This window comes from Leuresthes tenuis, unplaced genomic scaffold (genome assembly GCF_036924035.1).
Source record: "Leuresthes tenuis unplaced genomic scaffold, fLeuTen1.0.hap1 SCAF_20, whole genome shotgun sequence".
Classification (NCBI taxonomy): Eukaryota; Metazoa; Chordata; class Actinopteri; order Atheriniformes; family Atherinopsidae; genus Leuresthes; species Leuresthes tenuis.
The window spans coordinates 21,830,830-21,856,877 of record NW_027325374.1 but is presented as its reverse complement, the minus strand read 5'-3'; the positions used below and the strand labels follow the sequence as shown (position 1 = coordinate 21,856,877).

General features: G+C 38.8%; 1 protein-coding gene across 1 annotated transcript in view; it reads left to right on the top strand.

Moving 5' to 3' along the window:
- Positions 1–26,048, top strand: part of ca10a (carbonic anhydrase Xa) — a 352,613-nt gene that overhangs the window by 305,160 nt on the left and 21,405 nt on the right. The window contains exon 4 of the mRNA XM_072373770.1: positions 3,902–4,087. Within this exon, the coding sequence (XP_072229871.1) occupies positions 3,902–4,087 (186 nt within the window). The remainder of the gene's footprint in view (positions 1–3,901; positions 4,088–26,048) is intronic.

The following is a 26,048-nucleotide window of genomic DNA, read 5'->3' as shown; positions in this document are numbered from 1 at the left end:
TTCCCCTTTAAGTCATTGCAACTAAGAAGTGAAAAAAATTGTCTTCATGTGGTAGTCTTAAGAAAGGTGCCATGTGTTCTGATTTAAAAATGATCATAGAATTCATGTTTCCCTCTAGCTATGGCCATAATGGGTCTTAAAGGAAAAAACTACGAATGTTTATCTTCATTTCTTGGGATTAACATAGCTATTTTACATTGTGGTGTGAGACTGTTTTAATTTGTTCACATTTCTATTCAGTTAAATTCAACACAATTCAAAACAGCTTATTCCCCTGAGGGAGCAATTTGTAAAGCATGTAGGGTAGTATGATTAAAATAAATACTGTACACATTGCAATACAGTTTAGACTCAAAATTCTCAGGTCTCACATATCTTTTCATGACTTATTTGAAATAAAAGCAAAACTTGACTGGCAGCTGACACAGTGAAGAATGATGCTGTAAGACAGAGGGTGTCAGTATCTTTCATTTCTCAAACATTCTGTGCTGTTTTAACAGAAAAGGACCACTTGCATCTGTTTCTTTAGAGTTTCGGGTCTTTGAAGATGATTTGACTGCCTTCATAAAAGGCTGCTCCAGTTTTCACTAACTGATATGAAGTAGCTATCAATCAAAATGTAGGATATGGCCCTCTAGAATGATTATGGACGACTGGATGACTGAGAATCATCATAGTGAGATGTCACTATTAGCTATGGCTAAGGATGTTATACCCGACAATACAGTCCATACAAGTGCAAAGTATGCATATCAAACTCTTATAAACACTATTAGGAATGTTTCATGCATTTGATCTTTGGCTAATGTCTGAGGAAGGATAATAATGTGGATAATGGGGACAATTTAGTTCATTTAGTGATAGTGATTACGACAGATGAGGGAACTAGTTTGTTAGCTGCCAAATGCACAACTGTGCTCAGAAGCTCATTGCTCCAGTAACTGGGTTTGCTTTATTAGATGCTCTCAATAAATTACCACCCGCTGACTCCTTATAATAAGACTGATGAGAGCTATGAGACTGAACCCCAGATGTTAATTTGGACAAATGCAAGTAAAAAAATTAACTTGTCAATATTTATCCTTCCTATAATAATATAATTATTCTGCCTTAAATTAGTATTTTTCTCTTAACTGGACACATACCATTATGACTGGATTTAGACTTAATAAAAGCATATTAATGGCCTATGCTCCTGGAGTCCTTCATAACCAGCTTGCTCTTCAAGTTTTTTTTTTAATCACTGATGATTCAAGGGACAAAACCACTTCCGCTCGAAGAGTAACAGCCAAATAGAAATAAGAAAAAAAACTATACTATATATAAGGAATGTGAAGTTTTTCTGGCCTTTTCAAGGGATCTCACCTCACTCCTGTCACCTTGCCAGGGAATATAAAAAGACTCACTATTCATTGCCCTTTCCCTTGTTGGCCACTAAATTCAACATACCTCTCTCCTTCTGCTCACAGTACTTATCTTCTCTTTACATCACTCCCTCTTTCTCCCTGTTTTTCCTTTCAAATCATTGATTTCTCAGAGCATCTATAAAATATTTACAAAGTGTGGGCAGACTTCTTTCTCTGGGAGTTTAGAGGAGGGAGGGAGTGATCATTTTGAAAGCCAGGCAGTGGTAAAAGGAATGAAGGAACAGGAGAGGAGGAAAGGGATAGAAAGAGGCAGATAAGGGCGTTGGAAGTCCACTAGAAGTTGTGGCTTGAATATCAATGTTTCACCTTGAAACAGCTGAAGATTATGAATAAATAAACACAGCTACAGTGCTGATGAATATCACATTTCCCTTTGCAATGTATTGATTGTGAGTTTATTCTGATAATTTCAGTCTTTTTTCATCTATTCCTTCCTTTCTCTGGCTTGCTAGCTCAGCCCTTCTTGTCAGTCTTCCTGAGCAAGCTCTGCCGATTATGAAAGCAGTGATGGAACAAAAGTAGAGACCCCTATGTCATTAGAAAATGCAAGACATTACCTTCATATTATTGAAACCTGAACCTGAAAGAAGAGTTCAGCAGAAAATAAAGTCTTTACTTCCTGAACAACTGAGCCATTGCTCTGACAAACTCGTGCTGAGGCAACCATCCATCATGATTGAAATTTAACATGTCTAAATAGACAGATGGTTTCAAGTCTGCATTGGTGGTCAAGTTTTCTTGTGTAATCTGAGTAGTTCTTGCTATGAAATACACGCCATCAAAAAACAAAAGCATATAGCAGAAGCTCATTAAAACTGTCTCATAAAAATCGAATGATTTATCTCAAGACATGACCGTATTTTTTTCCTGCAAGTGGAAATGAAAATAAGTGCATATAGAAACATAGTTTCACTTTCATTCCTGATAGACTCATAAATCTTATGATTACTTTACATTTTAAAATGTAAAAAAAAGTTTATATTTTGAGGCTTGAGGAGTTGTGGAATTACACAGAACTGCTGGCCAAGAGACCTGTGTTTGTTTTTCATATTAGATCCAGTACTTTCATGTCACTTGTTTGATTTTATTCAGGCATTAAAAACTATTTGGTATTGAAAAGCCGTAGGTTTAACTGCAGAGAGGACCTGCTTTGGATGTTTTTCGACCTGACAAGCAAAAAATATTTTTAAAAACAAGATGAAAATCATGACCGCTGGGATAGGCTCCAGCCCCCCTGCAAACCAACAGTTGGATTAAGCAGGTATAGAAAATGGATGGATGGAAGATGAAAATCATTATGATTCAGTTGATGAAGCTCAAACTGACCAAGCATCTTAACATAAGCACAAGGGAGTGATTCATTTTGCATATTTTTTCCTACTGTCTCCTCTTGCGTGTTTGTTGACAAATGTTGCACTCATACCTCACTTCTAATAACAATCCTGAAGTATCTGTGTCAAGACTTGGCAATGTTATATATTTTCCATCAAAAGGGCTTCGGTTTGCAGCTTTGGCTTGTTGATTTCATAAGCCCCCCATAAGGAGCTCACAGAATTTCTTTGATAAGCAACAGTAACTACTTCAGGTTCTCACATCAGGACTGTTTGGTTCAAAGTCCATTTGCCAGATTTATGAGGTTTGTCAGACTGTGGTGTGCTTTTGATCTGCTTCCTGTTGGACTGTGGTTTAAAAGGAATAGAAACAAGATAAAAAATTAATCTCCTGATCTACATATACAAAGTAAATATGCATGTTTGATAATGTGGTAACCATGGTTACTCTCATACTGCTCTATGCTAGAACAATTTTCTTTTAAAATACATGAGAAGTCAAAACAAACAAATCACTTTATTTTCATGAAAACAAATGGATATCTATATATGTATGTAGACACTATACACACACACACACAGGCATATATGTATATAACATAATATAATATATGTATTTTTTTGCTGTACAAATATATTATACATTGATGATGTAAGATGACAGGTCATGTGATCTAATGTCACTTCTTATTCTTTTCTTTTTGTAATGAGCCTGAACCCTAAATACAGCATAATCCTTTTTTTTTCATGTGCACTATGTGAGCAGATATGAAAGAAACTTTATTTCCATTTTCAGTGGTACTTAAGTTTTACTAATATTTAAGGCACACTCTAAAGAACACACTAACATGGGTATTTAAAAAAAAAAAAAAAGTGGTTTTGCCCTCCTCTGTTTTCACAAAAACGTTATGTCCACATAACGTTTTACAAAAAGCCAGATTTACAAAAAATTTAAAACGCAACCAGAAAAACAAAAAAACCTTCCCCCAGAGAGGTCGTTCAGTGTAGTACCAAAGATTATGTTTGCATTTGCAGTGCAAACTCACTGAAAAATGTTTGTGTGTCAGCGTATTAGACATTTTTACAAGGGAATGTTGTTCTTTACATGTGTAATCAATTGCATACAATCTGTTTTTCCTCAAGGTGGGAGGGACCATGTATAATACTGGTCGCCACGTTTCTCTGCGTTTGGACAAGGAGCATCTGGTGAACATCTCCGGGGGCCCGATGACGTACAGCCATCGTCTGGAGGAAATACGGCTACATTTTGGCAGTGAAGACAGTCAGGGCTCTGAACACCTCCTGAACGGACAGGCTTTCTCTGGAGAGGTGTGTGTCATCATGTGTGTGGAAGTCATTGCTTTATATTCAAAAAGTGAAACAATTAACAACTTGTAAATTCAATTCAAGTTGACAAATGTCAAGAGAATCTGCAAGGACAATATGCTAATTATTTACATTTATTACAGACAAGTTTGTCAGGTGAGACAGCTGATGATACCTTTTCTCCAGTCAGTGCCAGAAACATCCATCTATCCATTTTCTATACCCGCTTATTCTAATTTAGGGTCGCGGAGGGGTGGGGGTGTTGGAGCCAGCTGTGTGCCATAAACATTTAAAGGGGAAAAGATATAATTATGTGATGCATTTAAAAGAACTTCAAATGTGTAATGTTAAAAAAGAATGCACATTTATGTCGATCATCCTTTATCAACAGAGTCTATCTCTGCTGCAAATTAAACTCCCCCCTCCACACACTCTTAAACCAAGATTTCCACATTAACCAGGTGTCAAAACTTTCTTGCAATTCCATGTCTTTCAGTTTTTCACACTTAAACTTTTAAGGGTACCGTCTCCGTGCAGGAGCTTTAACAACTAGTGACGTCAAGTTGAATTAAATGTCTACACGTCATTCGACAGGTCACACACGGTGTGCTCACTTAATTTCTGCAAATGCACATTGAGGTGTCATTTTAGATTTGTTGCAGAAGATTTTCCAAACACACCAATGTGAAAATGGAGGTTCTTTTAGTGTTGGTGTTGATTTGACATGTGTATGGTTGGATATGTCTCAAGAAGCTTTTTCTCGCTGCACTCTAAGATGGTGGGCTATAAAAGTTCCACCATCCTTTATGTCTGCATAAAGTAGAAAATGCCCCGAAACAGATATCCTTTTCCAGGACAAGGTTATGTTAGAGAATATTTCTACTTGCTCCTCAAGAATGATATTGAATTAGAGATAATTTAAAACAGCTGGGATAACTATGTAGTGTGTTAATAGAAATAAAATCAACAAAATTAAACACTTTTACTTGATACGTAAAGTCTAATTTCCTTGAAAGGTAGGCGCATGTAAAAAGTGTTAAACTATGTATGGAAATGTGTGTGTTAGTGTATAAGGCATGAGTAAGGGGCACATCTGTAATCTTATTATGCTGAATGTTATATACAAGTTTTTGAGTCCCAACATTAAAGCTACTGGCTTGCCGTGTATTTTTTTTTAAATGGACCAGAATCAGTGAATAATTCTCTATAATCTCTATAGACCAATAAGCAGTGCTGACCAACATGTCATTGGGGTCATCAGATGGGAACCTCCTTTTATCAGTGTTTCGTCTAGTTGGGCCCACAACACCTCCATGAGAGTAGACAGTGATCACTGGCGTCCCAGAGTCACTCCCCTAATGCCAGCCATCACTGCTCCTCACACCACAACAACCACCTTTTTTTCCACAAGATGCATTAATATCAGCTACCCGAGCCTCTCATCAACTACACACCAGTCATAGCGGGGTGGGGATACAAACTCTGGTTCGGGTAGGGGGTAAAAATAGAAGAGGTAAAGATCAGTATGAATGGGATTCAAACCCTGGTTTGGGTAGAGGGTAATGAAAGTAAAGAGGGTGCTAGAGGTGGAGGCAGTACAAGACACACTAGTAGATTCAGCAGAAAAACTCACCCAACAGTCCTACAACTCACCTGAAATGGCCGCCTGGTTTCAAAAGGCTCACATGGGCCAAACCCTCCACTTAAATATATCCTGGAATTTCTTCATTGCTTCTTCCAAGAGTCTGTTTACCCTAAGTGCCCCAGCGACTTGCTTCTTTTAATCCAAATCCACTGACTGGACCTTACTGCCTCATCTGACATTTCCATTACTATTTTCCTCACACTCTGTCCACTTACACCCAACTCCCTCAACAATGAGACAGCAGACTTTGCAACAAATCCTCTACATCCTACTTCCACTGGACATATCCTAACTTTCAATCCTCGCTGCTCTGCTGCTGCCCCTAACTCCACATACCTAAGCTTTTTCCTTTCAAATGCTTCAACAAGTGTTCCCAAGGAACAGTCAGCTCTATGAAATAGACTCTCATTCTACTTCTAGACCACAAGACTATATCAGACCTTAGATTTGTAGAGGCTATTTCCTAGGGAACAACATGCTTTCCTCCTAAATCTACCCGCAGCTTCTAGCCAAGGTGCCCTTGAGCAAGGCACCATAACCCCACTAACATCTGCTCCCTGGTTGCTGTGAATGGCTGCCCACTGCTCCAGTGTACATGGCATTTGTGGAGTTTCTCAGAGTCAGAGCAGAGGGGCTTTTGGAGATATACACTACTAACTAGCTGGAAACAAGGTAATTTTCCAAACATAATCAAGCAGTTTTATAGCTTAAACCCAAGCAGGAAATATCAAAAGGATCAACGTAATGTGTTGTTGAGTTTAGATGTCACTAAGATGATTAACTAAATGTTCACTGTCATATTATTATTCAGTTGAAGAGACAGAAACTAGAGGTTAAATGGAATGGGGGTGGTGGTGGGAGTGTGTGTGGATGTGTGTACATGAGTGCATGGGAGCGAGAGATTATGATCGGGTGTGCTTTTTAACATTTGTTAGGTCAATTAGCTTGTTAGGTCAATTATTTACGAAGACCTGTTTTTAATGTGTCAAAATTGTTTTTCTGTATAGCACTTTGTGTTATTTTTTTGTATGAAAGGCGCTTTATAAATAAATAAATTTAATCAAATTTAATTTAATTAAATGGGGGCACTGATGGAAGGAAGGTGTTTTTAACAAAGAAAGTATTTTAGTTGTAACCATGAACATTTTCTAACCCTGACCAAATAATTAACCAAACACCTAACAACGAAATGTTATTGCTTAAGGTGAAATTGTTCATACTATATGTGTCATATATAAGGGAGTAACAAACGTCATATAAAACTATGTCGCCTTTAGGTGTGCTAGCTTAGAGGATGCATTGATTGGTCATATTTAATGTTTTGAACAAGCCCCATAAAAGATTGTGTGGATTGCAGGACTTGAATTGAAACCATTTGACGCATTAGTAGTGGATGAAAAAGTGTATCTAATAGATGCACTGTACAAAAATAATTGGTTACTTTCAAAACTAAAGATACACTTTTAAAAATGTGAAAATCTGATTATAATTACAGAGAAAAAGAAGAACAATTGAAATTAAATTCATTCAAATGACCTATGAATCATGTCTGAAAGCCATCTCAGTATTTAGCCTTGTTTGAAGGTTGTTTTTTATGCTATTTCTGGTTGTCAAAGTTTTTTTCATTCCTAGAGTCCCTGCCTACAAGAACACCAATTGACATTCTAAAAGAGCTATCACAAGACGACAATGAACAAAGTTATCTTGGAGAAGACACTGAAGCATTTACCCCACACACATACAAACACACACTCTGGCATTTGGAATTTTGGACGAGTGAAACAATTAGCTTCCTTGGCTTTGATTGCTCAACAAACTCATGAGTCACCCGCGCCACTGCATTCAACTGCCACCATTATTTGAATAACCAATTTGTGTGGCAACAAAATAATTGCAGTCTTGACAAGCAAATTTATTATAATTAATGATAATCATTTATCCTCCCTCAGCATGAGAGAGTTGATAGTCAAATTATAATAAAACAAGTGTTTACTGCGTCCTTGGGGGGTGAAGAGAGCTGTAACCCAAGTCCAAAAGGACACTTCCCCACATACACATACTCACACACACAGACACACATTGAGGGAGTTTATGAATCTTCCCTCTATGGCTTTATTTTTTCCTTTTCATTTCAATCCTGCCTTAACCGATCTGCACCTTGTGCGTAAACATTGCATTTGAGGAGTTTCTCAGAGCCAGAACAGAGAGGTTTAGAGATATTTGTAGCTTGAATATGTTGTCACCTGTTTCCATGTTGCAACAGCATCACTAAACCGGGCAAATCGAAGGGGAAAAGGTTATGTTACAGCACTGATTTCCACACAGATTGTGTGACAGATCTCCTTTCAAGATATTCACTATATGTCAGACTCAGTCACAGTTGTGATACAGCTGTGCTATAGTTCTCATAAGAGGCTGCCAGCAGTATTGTTTTTTTTTGTTTTTTTTGTTTTTGTCTTTACTGTAACTCTGTAGCCTGGAAACTAACACTGATCACTGGGAAGCTGTTGCATTGCTACACACAATATGGACATGAAAATTGCAGGGAGTTAGCCTAAAAGCTGTACAAAAAACAAGCCCCATTTTCAATCTGTTTCCACTTTGCTTCACTAAGTGATACATTCTTGAGATGATGTAGTACATCATAAATGTAACTAGTGTTTCCATGTATCTGAATTAAGGAATGTAATTAAACAAAGTTTGTCACTGGGACAACAGTGGCATGAGCTTAGCTAATGTTGCTAATGCTTTTGTACGTTCATTGTAAAACATTCCAGGTGGAACTCATAATGGCGTACTTTGGTTTTGCATGATGCTCATCAGTCTTTACTGTGTATTCAGCTGCACACAAAAATCTGTAAAACAAGTATCGAGCCAGTTAAGGACAAATTCACTGAGCACTACCTCCTTGATGTCAAAGCGACTGCAGCTGAGGAGGTAGATTGGTTATTGGTAACTTAATGGGATTGATTCCCAACTTCCCAGTGTACATGTCAAAGTATCCTATGGCAAACTACTCCTCACATTGCCCCCAATGTGCTCCTCACTTGTAAGCACCTTTGGATAAAAGGTAATGTAATAAATAAATACATGTAATGTTAAATGTTTATGCTAAACAAAAACATTTCTTCACAATAGCATTACTCAGTTTTTACTCAAGATCTCCATGCTTCTCGAACTTTAACCAAAGTGCTTATGTTGCCTGAAGCAGACATGAGTCTAGATGTAAACAATGGTTTCTGAACATTAATTCAAAGTAAAATACTTGTATTAGCTCTGAGTATGAGTTTGCTAGTAATTCAGCAGGCACTGTTGTGTAACTGGGATGAAAGAATAGCTATTCTCCCCCCTCTATGGGTTTATTGTATACTGAAAAAAATTTAAATAGAAATATGTTTGCTCAACAGAAATTTATTAAATTGAGGATTTGTTGAGCAAATACATTTCTAATAAGTCAGTCTAACACATTGTTATTTTATTGGACTAATTTGTAAATGGGATTTAGCCAAGACACAAACTAGATATAAAACAAGGTCAGTAATCAGATCATGGGGTGGAAAAGTAGAAAGTAACTACCGTAGAGGAGACTTGCAGGACTGGTGGAGCAAGTAAGGATGACAAATTGAGAAAATAGTAACCAGACAAAATTGTCCTTCAAGTCACTTAGTACAACGAAGACCGCACAGTATGAAGATAAGGGTGAGACATGCTACAAAGTTATTTGCTTTTCTAATACTGGATTTCTAATACTATAGCCCAGCTTGTTGTTTATTTGGCAGCAAAAACTCACAAAACAGGAACCAAAATAACTATTTTCGATTTATCTTTTAACTCAGTTCTTCTTGGCCTCATTTACAAAGTATGTCATAACTATCAGACACTTGAGTGGTAAAAATGGACAGGAGTTAATGAAAAATTATTTGTAAATCAAATTTATATCTTTTATCCCTTTTCTTAATATATTTGCGATTATTGAACAGTTGACAAATTAGTACATACATTGGGAATGTATAGTATTAGGAAATGTGACAATTAATTTCATTTAATTTTCTATCTATGCAGATACAGTTGTTTATACTGAATACATGTTTAGAAATGCTGGCAGCCACATACTGTATATCTGTAGCTCTTGAATTTAGTTTGGGGGAAACTGAACAGAGATGCTCATCAATCTTCCTTTTCTTACTGCATAATACAAAAAATTAATGCAGCATTTTATTTTTTTACAGTGGACCACTGTGAGTATGTATTAATGTATTATGTTTTTAGTATTATCTATCAGGGGGTAGGTTATTTTAAGCACATTTTTTCCTGGATGAGGTCCTGGATGAGAAACTGCTTCCTCAAGTGATTCTTTCCAGCTTCTCTTGCGGGATTATCAGGTGTTTCCAGGCTAGAAGTAATATATAGCAGACTTCATTACGGCTTATGCCAACCACCTGTCACTTGACATCCTGGCTCTCACTGAGACCTGGATTAAGACTGAAAACAATGCTACCCCGGCTGCACTTTCGACCAACCACACATTCTCCCACACCTCTTGTACATCTGGGAGAGGTGGTGGAATAGGCCTGCTCATTTCCAACAAATGGAAATACAACCAACTGCTACCTGCTACCCGCTTCTCCTCCATTGTTGCCTCCGCTCTTCCGACCTCCAGCACATTCTCCTCCCTTGAGGTTAATGAGTCCCTCTGCTCTACACTGAGCTCATGTCTGGATAGTCTGTGTCCTCTATCCACAGAACCCGCTCGATCCTCAAAGTCCCACCCTTGGCTTAATGATTCTCTCTGAGCGTTGCACACCAACCTCAAGCTGCCGAAAGGAAATGGCACAAATCAAAAAATCCTGCAGATCTAACTAAATTATAACTGTCATAATTCTCATCCAGTGTTACTGATTCAAAAAGTCTTTCTACATTGACAAGATTCACAGTACTATTGACACACGGAAACTTTTTTCTACCTTTAAAACTCTACTTAATCCTTCTCTCTTCTCTACTTAAACTTCTCACTTGTCTTAATACATGCCTGCCGGATCCCATTCCCACTAATCTACTCCAATCCATCGCTCCTACTGTAACTGCAGCAGTCACACGTGATTATTGCTTCACTGACATCGGGCACATTTCCTACCACATTCAAGCGAGCTCGGGTTACACCGCTGCTCAAGAAACCTTGCCTCCCTCCATTTGGAGAACTATCAGCCGGTCTCTCTCCTCCCATTTCTGTCTAAAACCACTGACATGGCTGTCTTTAAGCAGGTCACTGATTACCTCTCATGAAACAACCTCCTTCTTGACAGAAGCCTTAAAAGAAGCTAGAGCAACAGCTAAGTGCTCAGTAGTTATCCTGCTCGATTTATTGGCTGCATTTGATACTGTCAACCATTGTATCTCTTTGTCCATACTCTCTAGCATGGGCATCACAGGAGAGCGCACTCCTGGTTTGAATCATACCTCACTGATCAGTCATTCAAAGTATCCTGGCTTGGTCACACTTCTGCAGCGCACCACCTCGCCACAGGGGTCCCGCAAGGTTCAGTACTAGGACCTCTTCTCTTTGCCATATACACCACCTCACTGGACCAGATCATCCAATCACATGGCTTCTCATACCAATGTTATGTTGACAATACCCAGCTCTATCTGTCATTCCCACCTGACAACCACATGATCTCAGCACGAATCTCAGACTTTCTCTCTGACAGTCCATCACCTCCAACTAAACCTGAACTGCTTGTCTTCCCAGCCAAATCAACCATAAACCACAGCATCTGCATCCAAACTAAATCCCTATCTCTTGCTCCATCAAAGGTAGCTAGAAACTTGGGTGTCATGATTGATGACCAACTAACCTTTAAAGACCATGTTACCTCTGTTGCTCGATCATGCCGCTTCATATTGCTAAACATAAGAAAGATCAGGCCATACCTAACCGAACATGCCACCCAGTCCCTTGTGCAGGCTCTGGTCATCTCCTGCCTTCACTATTTCAACACTCTCCTAACTGTTCTCCCAGCCTGTGCTGTGAAACCGCTGCAGATGATCCAGAACACAGGGGCACGTGTGGTCTTCAATCAGCCGAAAAGAGCACATGTCACCCCTCTGTTCATTGAACTCCACTGGCTACCCTTAGCTGTCCGCATCAAATTCAAGTCACTGATGATAGCCTTCCTTAATGGAACGGCTCCCATCTGATTGAATGCTCTTTCAAAGGCTTATGTCACAACTCGGTCCCTCCGGTTGTCACAGGATTGTTGTCTAGCGGTGCCTACACCACACTTATGACAATCCAGCTCTCTCCTTTCCCCAACTATGCCGTGAGGTTCCCCCGAGGTCCATGAACAAGGGAAACAGGATCGGTGACAGGGTGCATCTTCGGCAGAGTCCAACAAGCACCATAAGCAAGCTCACCTTTGTGCCAAGAATATGGACTCAGCTCTTGCTTTGGTTATCCAAGGACCAAATAGACCGCAACAGTAACTCCAGCACAGCACCCCATACTCCAATAGCATCTTCAACAGAATCCTCAGAGGGACATGGTCAAGCATTCTCTAAGTCACAAAAAAACATCATGTACACTGGATGGTCAATCTCCCATGATTCCTTCAGCAGCTCTGCAAGGATGAAGATCTGCACACTATCCAGTCCCCTTTATGAAAATGGGGAGGGAATCACGCCTTATTGGAGTTTAGGGAACCATATTTTCAGTGTTTTTCTCTTGGGGAAACTGCAATTTGAAAACAACCTCCTCATCCTCTGCGACTTCTCTACCCCAACAACCATCCACTTGCAGCCTTTATATAAGCCAATTTTTTTTTACTTCAGGTCCAATAAGATTTTCCATAATCAAAAATGCAAAAAAAAAAGGTCCTTTTCACCTCCACTTACAGATTGAGTGGTGGCTGTGCATGTCCTTGAAACATGTACAAAGATAGCAATATTTATACTTTTAAGGCTGAACATGTTTCTGAAATGGTAGCCTGTAGGAGGAGTGGAGGATGAAGAATGAAGTGTATGTATGTGTGTGAATGTGTGTGTGTGGGAGTAGTTCTGCTCCCCCGGAGCAGCCTCACAGTGTAATCTGAAAATGAAACACCTTGCTCAAAGTGCTAAAATATTCCAAATATTATTTCTCCACTAGGCTGACTTGTGTTTTTACAAACTCAGATAACACTCAGCCACCTTATTATCCTCTGATATTATAATGAATAGAAAACAAGTCCTCAGGTTAGAATAAGGCCGGTCAAAATTGCTTTTTGCAAATTGCTCTGCTATTTATACAGGTGTATCTCTACAACAATACATTTCCAACTCAGGAGATTTTGCCAATATTATTTTTTTTTCAATTTAAACAGAATAGTGGGTCATAATAATCAAGCATGAAATGCATAATAGGATATCTTATCAGAATGCTGGAGTAAAGGAACAGTCTGGAGAATGTTTTAGCCTATTAGGTACATCATTTTTGCCAAAAGTATTTTAGATTGGTTTCATTGCTTGCAGGCAGCCACCACCCCATGTTCATTTAGTCCACTGTTAAGACTTGCGACACAGGTGATCCATCACTGGAAAGAATTAACCTGTTAAGTTTTTGTCAATGTTATATTAAATTAAGGTCACATTGGCATTCTGATCCCCTAAAGTTGTGTTTAAAGACATCTTGATGCGACACAGCAAACCAAGAAACTCCTGTTCAGTTTCACAGACGTCCATCTTGTTAATAATCTCGAGAGACATTTGTTTAAAATCTTTTTTTTTTTTTTCATTAAAGGAGCAAGTATATAGTATGAACCATAGTTCACAGCAATGGAAATTGTCAAGAACAAGCATTTCCCCTCATGACCTCTTGCCTTTAACATTAGAAAGTTAAGTGATATGGTGGCAGTGTCACAGGTTTTAGTACAGGACAAAGCGGACTCACAGGGATGATTTAGGGATTTATTGCAAAAAAGGGCATGTAGACAGGTAAGTATTCTCTACAGAATCAGAGCTTGAAGAGGCTGTATGGTGCTTTGTAACATGATCCAAGGAATGACAGACGGCACGTTTAAATTCCAGGAGTTTGCTGGCTTGATGTGTGGATTACAATACTTGCAGAGGGCATTCCAGAACTTGAGTTGATTATGGGTATTCTCCTCAGGCAAAAGCAGGCTCTGGCAATGTTTGGGCCAGAATGTTTAGGTACAAGGATAAAAAAGTCAGTAAGTGGAAACAAAAACTTCAATATAACTTCAATATGAGCACCCCTGCCAATAGTAACAACAATCTGGCATTTAGTAAGTGCAGAAAATAGAAATTTAAGGACGTAGTGACTAATAGGCAGTATCTACAAGCCATCCTCACACACCTGACACTGCTCTTGCAATCAAGCACAAGGGATAAGGGGAAAGGGAAGCAAAGCAGTCCTCATGAAAGGTGGACAAACTAGTTAAGCAGCCACCACTGAGGGCTACCATTCAAAGTGTTAACTTGATGAATTTGGATTACACCAATAAACTCAACAAAGCGTCCCCACAGACTGAAGGAGACTCCACTGGTTGCTAAAGAAAAGATCTATAGCTATATTTCATTCAAATCTTGTCAAGTGTCTCAGAAGGATTCACCACAGGCAGCTGTTCCAAACGTTTTAAAGCCCCATCAATCACAGAAACCCATCTCATAGGTCCTCTTTCAAACAGTTACACACATGGAATATCACAATTGAGCTAATGTAGCTGCAGCAGATTATCGTCACAGAGATGTTGCAGTGGAGGCTTGGTCCATTTTATTTTTTCATCCTCTAATTATCATTAATTATTATATGGCACATGTGGTTATTATATGGCACAAGTGGTGTAATAATTCCTGAGGAACTTGAACTAAAATCAGATCAGAACATCAGATTGTGGCTTGTTCAGATGGAAACATAAATAAATGACACAATGAAAAAGGATAACTAAAGTTGTGATCATTATCAGTTATCAGTGTATTACAACATATTCTCAGAGCTGATGGATGATCAGAGAGTGATAGGTGTGTGTAGCAAGCACGCCATGTCCATTTGTTAGTTTTATGGATTTATGCTCCGGTTAATCTGTGGAGGGGGGGATGGATCGAAGCTAAGATGGAAAGCATCATTTTCAGCCCAACGCTTTTTAACAGTACTGAAACACCTCTCCTCTCCTATCGACTTGCTGTCCTCATATTTCCCTATCCCTGGAGGCCAGGCTAGCCATCATGCCATAAAGAGGCTGTCATGACCACCAGAAACACACACTCACACACTCCAGAGAGCACTGGCCAACACAGCAGAAGTGACCCAACATCCCATCCAGTTTAAAACACCTCCTGCTCAGCGCAGTTTGCCATTCAGGTTTAACGGACTGAAACCTGAATACTTATCACTGTCAAAAGAGCTACTAACACTAACACCGCATTCAGTGGAGATGTTTTAGTCTAGAATATTGGTCTAAATGTATGTTTATATTTGAAAGATATATAATTTCCCTCAGGGCTGAATACAGTATTTTTGATTGCATTTAAATTTAATAAAAAAAAATAAAAAAAACTGAGAATGAAGTGTTTAGGGACAACCCAATGTTTGTGTAGCTCGGTGTCCACATGACTGCACTGCAGTTATGGTAATGTGGATATGATACATGTAGCCTAAATCACGTTTATTAATTCTAACCCTAAAGGTGTTTTAAACTCCTTATCCGAACACTTTGTAAGTGAAAGCAAAGTAGAAAAGTGAAACAATCTGGAAGTCCTTCAGTCAAAATTACCACATAAATTGTTGGCTTATATCCTTAAATACAACCCATTATGGCCGCTTGCAAAGCAAGCCAACCCTGCAAGAGGGAAATACAACTCATGTGGGCTTTTCATCATGAATTGTATTTTTCCCCATCAGAAGTCATCATTCTCAAGACCCTTTTTCCAAGGGCAAATGGATGATCCGGTTACATGCTGAGCTTTCAATCATTCATGAGATTTTAACTGTGGAATGTGAATTCAAAACCAACATCTGACAACATAATTTTTCACTCCTGAAATATTTTAACGGAATAACACATTAAGACTTTACCAAGCCACTTTTGTCACATCCTGGTTTGGTGAAGTTGTCACGGACCGGCAGGACACAGATGTAGGGTCTTTCAGAGTAAGATTGTTTTTGTTTTTTTTATATAAACCACTGGTGATTCTCCAGAACAAAGCCAAAGCAAGAGACTGTGAAAACCTGAAGCACTTTCCTCAACTATATCTGAGGATGGTGCAGCTATGAAAATTTATCAAAACCAAAAACTCTCTCCACTCCAGGAGGAAAACAGAAAAGGCTATGAACAATTACAAACTAACACACTCTCCTAATGCAGCGGACTTAAACAAAAGTCGCTGTCCCGATAAACGGGGCACAAATACGACAGAACATAAATATCTCCACGAAGGGAGGCACTATAAAACTTAACTCTTAACACTAGGCTCTACTTTAACGGAGGCGCAAAGATTTCAATAAACAAAACACAAAATCTCTCCACGAGCGAAGGAACTATGAAACTTGAGCGATAACTTCAGCACACAACACTCCTCCATCAGAGGTTCTATGAAACATTAACGAGAAAAAAAAAAAAAAAAAAAAACCTTAACGGAGGAACAAAACAGGCTATGCACTTACCGTGAGCTAAACTATGGACTATGGAATGAATTACAAAACAAAGATTACTCTATAGGAGGATCGCTCAACTACACGCTCAAGGATTCGAGACTATGGTTTCTGTTATTCAAGGCGCTGGAGTGAAGAACATGGAAAGTTACGACACACTGGCACAAGACAAGGGAAACGCAGACTATTTCAACACATGAGGAGCCATGGGGAACAGGTGGAAACACTTTGGAATCAGGGAAGACAATCACACTTGACAAGAGAGGAAGGGCAAGATACCTGAAACAAGAGGAAAGTTAATATTTCAAAATAAAACAGGAAATGACGAGACAAGACATGAATCAAAACATAAAACGTGACAGAAGTCAATTACTTGGTTCGAGTTAGAAATCAAAACCACTTGTTAAGGTTAGAAAACAATGATGGTTACAGATTATACATTCTTTTAACAACACAGTTGTCACCTCTATGGACAAAATTTTGGTAGTTGCCTTGATTACATGTAAACACAACATGTCACAATTAAAATTTGCCACCTTAGTTGATTTATGCAATAACATCACTTAGTTTGGGTTTAGGAACTATGAGACTTAGACTTAAAATACATTATTTTCATAATGCAACATTCATGGGTGCCATTTTTACATTTGGCTGCACAGCTGTGGTGTGGTGGTTAGCACTGTCACCCTTACAAAATGAGGGTTCCTGGGCTGAAACCAGGTAAGGGTCTGTGGAGTTTCCATGTTCTCCCAGTGTATGCGTGGCTTCTCTCTGAATCAAGATTTTTTTTTCATTTGAAAAGAATAGAAAAATACTTTATTCATTAGTTATTCATACTTTATTAAAGTTACTAAAGTTATTTACTAAAGTTATTCATACTTTATTAAAGTTACTAAAGTTATTTACTAAAGTTATTCATACTTTATGAAAAACACTATTGACAATTAAAATTAGTCAAATTGCTCAAAATTTTTTAAATATTTACAATGATTATATATTAGACAACAACAACAATAATAATAATAAATAATACATTTGAAGAAAACATATCAGCAGTCACTGTTAAAAAGCCTTATGGCTGTGGGGACAAAGGAGCTCCATTATGCAAACACAAACAAACAACATTTTCATTTGGTAGCTGTCGGCATCATAAAGGCACAGTATGCATCAACAATATTGAAAATACCAGCAATAAACCCACTATAAATATGTACAAAAAATAACGTAATGTGTGAAATAGTGTAGTAGCAGGGCATGTAAACAGCGATATGAAGATGTAATATTAGTAAAATGTAAGTGTAATAAAGTGCAGTACAGTGCAAAGTCCCACTCTTAAGGGCATGCATGATGAGTTAATGAGTGTGTGCCAGCAGGGTCCTAGTGGTCTGACTGACTGCAGGGGAGATGGATTTCACAGCTCTGGGGAAGAAGCTGTCTTTCAATCTAGAGGTACGTGTTTTTATGCACCAGTCTGTAGCCTGGGTGGGTGGGGTCTGCAGCGATACATCTGGCCTTCTTCTGGACCCTGTCAGCATATATTCAGACCAGATGGGAGAGGTCAACGCACGCTCCCCTGTGCTGTTCTCACCACCTGGGCCAAATCTTTTCTGTCCTGGGCTGTGCAGGTGTCGTACCACACTGTCATACTCGAACAGAGGATGCTCTCTGTAGTGGCTCTGAGAAGTTCACAAGCAGCTGAGAGGAGAGTCCAGCTCATTTCAGCTTCCTGAGGAAGGGGAGCCTTTGTTGGGCTTTCTTCATTAGGTGTGATGTATTCAGGGACCAGGTCAGATCAGCTGTGAACTGGAGACTCATGGAATCTTATGTTGCCCAAACGCTCCACTACCTCCCCGTGTATGATAAAGGGAGGGTGTTCTGTCTTCCTGAACCTCCGGTAATCCACAGTGACCTACTTGGTCTTGCTGGTGTTCAGGACAAGGTTGATACCCACTAAACTTCACACCCATGTTTATGGAGAGGATGGCAGAACAATCCTGTGTGAGAATGGTGAAGAGCTGGGCTGAGCACACAGCCCTATGGCATACCTGTGTTCACTGCTTCTCAGCACACTGTTTGTAACTGTGTTTTGCCAGCTGGATGCTCTTTTTCTGTTCTTTCCAAGCCCTGCTATCAGCCAGCCTATCACCTGACCTATAGGCAACGTCTCAGGCTTTGAGCAGCGGCCGTACTGTGCTGTCCAGCCACTTTTTTTTTTCTACTTTGTGGGTAGGATAACATCAGCATAGAACTGTATGTAGGACAGGACAGATGAAGTGTATTCCTCAAGGTCTGTGTCTGCTTTGAACACTCCCCAGTCTGTGAACTTGAAACAGTCTTGCAATGCTGAGGAAGCCTCCTCAGTCCATACCTGGATGGTTCTGTTGGTTGGTTTTGTCCTGCAGATCAGAGATTTGACAACTGCCTCTCAATTCGCATTCATCTGCCTGCTGTTCAGGCAGTACAGCTCCTCCAGTCCTAATTTAGCATTAGCTTGCAGTGGGACATAGGTAGCCACGACCATCATGGGGCAGAACTTTCTAACCATTTTGAATGGTCTGCATTTTGTTGCGCCCTCTGCTCCAACAGTTTGGGAGAGGTATGTGGTAACTTTTGAGCTAAATGAAGGACAGAGACTCAGCTGACGTCTTCACGCTTTATTCAAAAGAACACACGCTTTTCCGTGCAAGCGCAAAACACAGTTCTCTGATGGTCAAAAGGAATTGATCTGCAAACCCTCTAACTCTTAATAAATTGTAATTAGTGTACACAGTATTTATACTTTTAGTACCGTATTAACAATATTTTTAATCAACCATAACAAAATTGTAATTATGAAATATTAATCATTTGTAACTCTTAACTGTATATAAATTCTACTATTGACCTTTTACATGTGTATTTAAATCTGTGTATGAAATACTTTAAATAATTTACTTTAATTTTAATCATTTCAACCTGTCACAATTTCACTGTCAGATATTCTAAATCAGGAGAGCAGTACGTTCCAATAATGGTCATAGCTGTAAACCAGCAGTTATGAATATACAGCACTAAACGCTTACCTGAGGCTGCAGTCCTGTCTGCCCAGAACAGAGAGTGCCCCTCTAGTTCCACCCCAGCATCTGGGGTGTTGTTATCCAGCCAGGTCTTAGTAAGAATCACCATGAAGCTGTCCGTACTGCCTGATATGATCCTCAGTTGGATCTCATCAAACTTGTTGGTGACTGACCTGACATTTGCAAGGAAGAGACATGGAAGAGCCGGTCTGCGTGGGTTAGCCTAGCACACAGCCCGGTCCTCCTGAATAAAGGAAAAAAGAGAGAGAAAGCCGAGAGCCCTGAGCCACTGCGTACTCATGTACCATCTTGAACCAAATCTGGAAACTCTGGCTTTCTCCATCTAAAAACATGCATTTTAGATTAATTGGTATATGAAATAGACTTTACACTTTACATTTGGGAGGAAGACAGTCAAGAAAGCATGGGTTTCATGGGTCTGGCTTTACACCAAACAAACCAAAGTACAAAAGAGCTGAAAAAAACACCCTGCATATGTGTATTAATCCACGCATTTAAGTGTTACGGTCTGTGTTTTTGTGTTATGGTTTCTTAATTTCATTTTAGTATCTTCCTTCTCAATCCTTGACAGCAAGCCCATAGTGCACCTTGTTAGAATAAGAAGAAAAGCCTCTTAGAAGCTGTTACCTGACATCTCATCCCGGGACAGATGCATGCAAGCTCATTAATTTTTAATGAAAGGAATAAATCTGGCTGATTTTTATGGAAATGGAGGTTATGTTTATGTTTCACCTCATGATGGTTTTGTTGTTTTCATTAAGCTGGTATCAAATTACCAAACTCATGAAGTGTCTGGCGTGAATGACTCCTGTCAAAACATCTTGGTGCAAAAAGTTCAGAAAGTAAAAGATGATCTAATGTCCAAATACCATCAAGTTAAACATTAGATTTTTTTTTTTACATTTTAGTTAACAGTAGTGTATTAATTTAGTTATGCAATATTTTGTTGATGGAAATAAAGAAAGGAATGCCATGGAAATGTTTTGGCACCCCCAAAAAGATTTAAGCTGTCATGACTTTTGCGATGGTCTCAGTCCTAGAGGATATGAATTACAATTAATCACCAACATTATTAGAAAAGACCAGATTATATACTATGAATTTGGTTGTATGTGTTCTTGGAGTCCTCAAATCTTATTCTGGCTATCAGCTCTTGTGGGGTCCTTTAAAACCCACATCAAGATGTTGAGTATATTGTAAATTTGAGCTGTTGTATTCAGATGACTGCACACCTTAAAGCACTATTTCTTAGGTTAATAGCTAAAAGGCAGCAATAGGCAACATATTATCATATGAATATATATTTTCTTTTTGGGCTTTTTATATACATTTCAACTACTCATTATTCACAAAACATGTAGCATCATCACTGCCGTTAGCTTTTTGAAGGACTACACTTCTGTCCATCTGCGTTAAAAAAAAATTTGACTGTGGAGGCTTACGGCACTGCAGAGGGATACAGAGTGGCAGCTGTAGCTTAGAAATAGGAGCAGTTGCCTGCCAATCGGAAGGTGGTTTGACTGCCGGCTTTCCCAGACCACATGTCGAAGCATCCTTGGGCAAGACACTGAACCCCATGTTGTCTACCAATGCATTCATCGGTGTGTGAATGTGTAGAAAAAAGCCCTGTGTAGCCTGTAGACTAAGACCTGCTGTATGAATGTATGAGTGAAAGGGGAATGTAGTGTAAAAAGTGCTATAAAAGTACAGTCCATTTCCAATTTACTTCAGTGAAGTTATTAAACAGCCCTTTTCTTTAAGTAGTTTTCATACCAAAGTTCTTCTTTGGATGTTGACTGACTTTTGTTTTGTTCTCTGTCAGATGATCCCACACAGCTTCAATTATGTTGAGGTCCAGGCTTTGGGGAGGATTCATCCCTCCATAAGACCTGTTGACACTGATTTTCAGTTAACTTTTTATGTAATTTGGCATACTTCAGTCTTTCTCCCTGTTTCACTTGCTTAAAAATGACTTTTTGATGGCAACTCTACCATGGAGACCATTTCAGAAGAGGTTTCAGAAGAAGCTTCAACAGTAGATGGATAAACTGCAGGTCCTTGCTGAATTTTTACCTATTTCTGAAGGATATCACTTTCAGATACTGCTATGGATTTTTTTTAGGCTTTTTGGACTTCTTCATTTGTCCTCCACTTGTCCACTTTCCTAAAGTTTTTAGGGACTTTTAAGGACTCTTGAAGGATTTTTTTTAAGAATATGAGAAATTCTAGCTCCTTGCCAAATACAAAGAATTGAGAGGTGGCCCAAGACTTCTTCACAGTACTGACAAAGAAAATAATATACTGTAACCCAAAATCCAATTTTCTTCTTTCTTTAATTAGTTTCAAAATGGAAAATGGGAAGGATTCCATTAATCTTCTCTTTGAAAGAAACAATTTTACTGGTCAAGAAGCTCATGAAATCATCACTACTGAGAGTTAAAGGAATACATGGTTCAACAGAGCTCGGACTCTTCATCAGTCTGGCTACATAGCTACAGTGCTGAAAAGAAACCTGGATTATTCTTATTATCTTCTATCAATGATAAATAATATGCAGTTCCAGCGTTACAAAGGGCTTTCTTTTCTGTTATTAGAGAATTACATCTTCCCAGACAAATTGAGACTCTTCTAAATTAGAGGAACGCCACTGTCTCTCCAGCTTTCTTGCAGTCTGCTTTAACGCACGCAGCTGTGAATTATACCAAGGAGCCAACCTCTTCTGACTGATTACCTTCCTTTTCAGAGGGGCAACATTATTCAATGTTGTTGTACGATTTGAAATTGTAGTGCAGTCAACAAGAGAGTCAAGTTTTACTGGAGAAAAATTTACGTAGCTGTAATATTTACACATGGCAGTGAAGAAAATGATGATGGAATTAATTCTTTAAATCTGGTTACAACATTCTCTGATAGACACCTTCTTTATGTAAAATTCTTCTCAGAAGCTGTACAGTCAAGTAATGTAATTTCAAAGGTTATCAAAAATGGTCAGATAAAACAGGGTTATGTGGGAATACTGTTAACTGTTAACTCTCAATGCCATAAGTCAGCACAAGATCAAGAGTATGATTAAGACAGAGAGTATGTCTGTGAATCTAATATAGAATTAAGGTTAATATTAAGTCAGTCGTTTTCAACATCTATATGAATATTAAAGTCACCCACTACAATGACTTTATCTGTACTCAGCACTAACTGGGATAAAAACTGAGAATTCAGACAGAAACTCAGAATAAGGGTCCAGGTGGACGATACACAACAACACGTAGAAGAGGTTTTTGTGATTTCCACTTTGGGTGGGAAAAACTGAGAATCAGAGATTCAAAAGAGCTCAAACTAATCTTGGGTCAAGGACTGACTAGTAACCCTGATCTGAAGATAGCTGCCAGTCCTCCTCCTCTGCCTGTGGTTGGAGGAACGTGAACATTTAGACAGTAAGAGGGAGTTGATTCATTAATGCTAACATGATCCTCCTGCTGCAGCCAGGTTTCTGTAAGACAAAAGATATCAATATGATGATCATATGAAAAAATTATGATCATAAATCAAATCATTCACTTACAGAGACTTGGAAAGATCTAATATTCAGTAAACCACATTAATACTTTCAAGTTTTTGTTCAGTTAAAGTGTTTGTCTTAATTTTTTTTTTGAGGTTTCTGGATTTGCTCCTCTTGTTTTTATTGATTTGTTTAATTTGGATGGTCTGGGAACAGACACAGTCATTATGGGGTTTTGGGGGGTAGCAGCAGAGAAGTGTGAAAGACTACAACTGCATCCTGGTCTATGTTTTTGGATGACCAATAAATTTGTCCATATTTCTAGAAATGAGAGACAACCAGCAATTGAAGGAGGACATGCAGGACATGTCATCACTGGTCAGATTTGGCCGGGGTCCAGAGAAAACTATGGAGTCCGACATTGTTTTGGCAAAATTATACACCGATGCGACATTAGTTTTAGTGATCTCTGATTGGCGTAACAGGTGTCATTTCCGCTGACGTGAATGACTATTGTACATCTTACAAATGTACATAGGGTAACTATGTACATTTATCCTTAGCCAGCAGTTTCAAATAGGATTCTACGTCACCTGCTCTGGCTCTGGCCCCTGGAATACATTTGACACATTTCTGACTATAGAGCCAATTCACAGAGTTTTGTCCTCAGCAGTTGCTGTGAGTCCCTGGTTGAACAGAGGATCACTGCAATAAAAAATGATGTAGTGCTACAGGCATGCAGGTCTGGGCAACATACAGCAGCTATTCTCCTCTCCACTCCCCCAACTATTTCTTTATCTAATTACAACCTCTATTTTCTCCCTCTTCTGTTTCATCTCTGTCTTCTCTTTCCTCTCCATTTGGTAGATATTCTCACTTTATTATGGCCCACGCTGGCCTTTTATTGCCCACCAGCAGCAAACTTTGTGCAATTTGTCACTAAGGGAGACTGCATGAATTCCTCTGGCTGCTTCTGACACTCTCCCCTAAAAATCTAATCAGATCAGCGTAGGCCCCTAATCACTTCCTCGCTCCCCTTGATTGCATTTATAGACATTCTGTCATTCTCCACTCCCCTGGTTGAGCATTTCATAATTACTCTCCTCTTACACTTGTTTATTTACATCTGCCTGTACAGTACCTTCCAAGCTCTTTGCCAATGAGGGAGGATGAGAAGATTATGGAGGTGAGAAGTGAAAGTCTGAGAGCCTTTGGGAGAGATCTAAAAATCATTACCATCCTTTGTATTTGAAATATTCATAGTAGCTCATTTTGTATATTACCATTAGAATATTGTGGTGTGGCAGCTTAGGGGCAATGAATTTGAAGCATCAGGTTAGGCACTTTGCTGATTTGAATGATAAGGAGTAGCACAAACGTTCTGTATGCCAAGAGTGTTGCATTGGTTCATAATCACGTTTTGTTTGTTTTTCTTTTCCATTTTTTTTCCTAATCATGACTTGTATTTGTTGCTACTGGTTTCCCCTGGCAGTGGCCAGGTTTTCTCCCGTGCTAATATTTTTCAGTTTTGGCTAAACCAATGTTGATCTTTACATGACTGTTGTAAGCACAAGCTGCAAAGCCCTCATGACAAAGTCACAATAAATCCTCAAGTAAGACTGAAGACCCAAGTAAGACTAAACTAAACAGTTGCAGGCTAAAACCAAAAAAATTGGTTTTGTATTGGTATTTTTAGTCCATCTGTCCATTTCCTCATTCTTCTCTGGTTGAAGAGCACATTATGTAAAAATACAATTTATTGGCGTGATTGTGGTCACTTGGCCCAACAGGGCACTTGTCTTGTAATTCTGCATGCAGCCTTAATGAGTGTTTAGAGAAACAAGCTGTTGAGGTGTTCCAGTTACAGGTGAGACAGTGTGCTACAATCCAGTTAGCTGAATGGATTTGTGTTAAAAGACACTAGATAAAAGATAATGGATTTGTGTCCCTAGATACTCAAGACTCATGTTGTCTCAAACCCTACAAACAAGATTTGTAAGATGGAGGCTACTTTGATATAATTCAATTTATTTATGTGGTGTTAAACTGGTCCAGTGAAATATGTCCAAATCAAGTGAATACAGTCCAATTCTATACTATAGAAGTCATTAAATGCAAATGTGTAATGAGTTGTATCGCTAAGGAAACCAAAAAAGAAAAGAAAAAGAAAGAAAACATAAAGTTGACACAGCAATAATATCTGTACATACATGCATAATTAAGGGCAAAAAATGAGGAGAGGTGCACAGTTCTCCCCCACCTTCCCAGCAGCCTATAGCAGAACAACGAGCTAAATATCCCGAGGCAGCTCGAACTATAAATTCTATCAAAAAAGGAAAGTTTTAAGCCTAATCTTAAAGGTAGAGAGGGTTTCTGCTCCCCAAAACCATGCTGGAAGCTAATTCTACAAGAGAGGGGCCTGTTAACTCCAAATTCCAAACAGGATTTTCTCTAACATCAAAAAGCAATATCAAAAGTAAAGACATGCAGTGAGACTCAGGTTATTGCTCTCATATAGAGGAGAGCTGCTTTGTTGAGTTAAGAAAGGGGCATCACAACTTACGATATGTCAAAACAAGATGACCTCCACGGGAAAAATTTTGACAAATTTGAAACGGGTATAAGTAGACTCTGAATCATTTATACTTTGGAATATACATCCCAGCCTGACCAAAGTCTAAATGTCTGACCGACCAATGCATGTTACTAAAGGGTTGAAGGTTTGACCATAAATTGCAACTTCCTCAGTTCATGTCTTATCTTGCCCACTCTACTGAATGCCCGTCCATTTACATCTCTGTTAATCAAAGGCTTCAGATACTTTATAAAACATACATTTCTTATAAACTCTACATATTTCAGACAGATTCATCTTTACTTGCTCTCATATTTGTCAGAAAATAATTTAAAACAGCACACTCCTTTTTCAGTGGTTTCCCCTTGTTATGAGGTGGAAATTGAGCAGCCATATCTGCCGACGTCCACATCATAAAAAAACAGTAATATTGAACAGCTGGATAGGATGAGGCATTTGTGGAAATGAAACATTAACTGTATGTTGGGAGATGGTTTTTAGCTGCTTTCACCTCAGCCTGTAT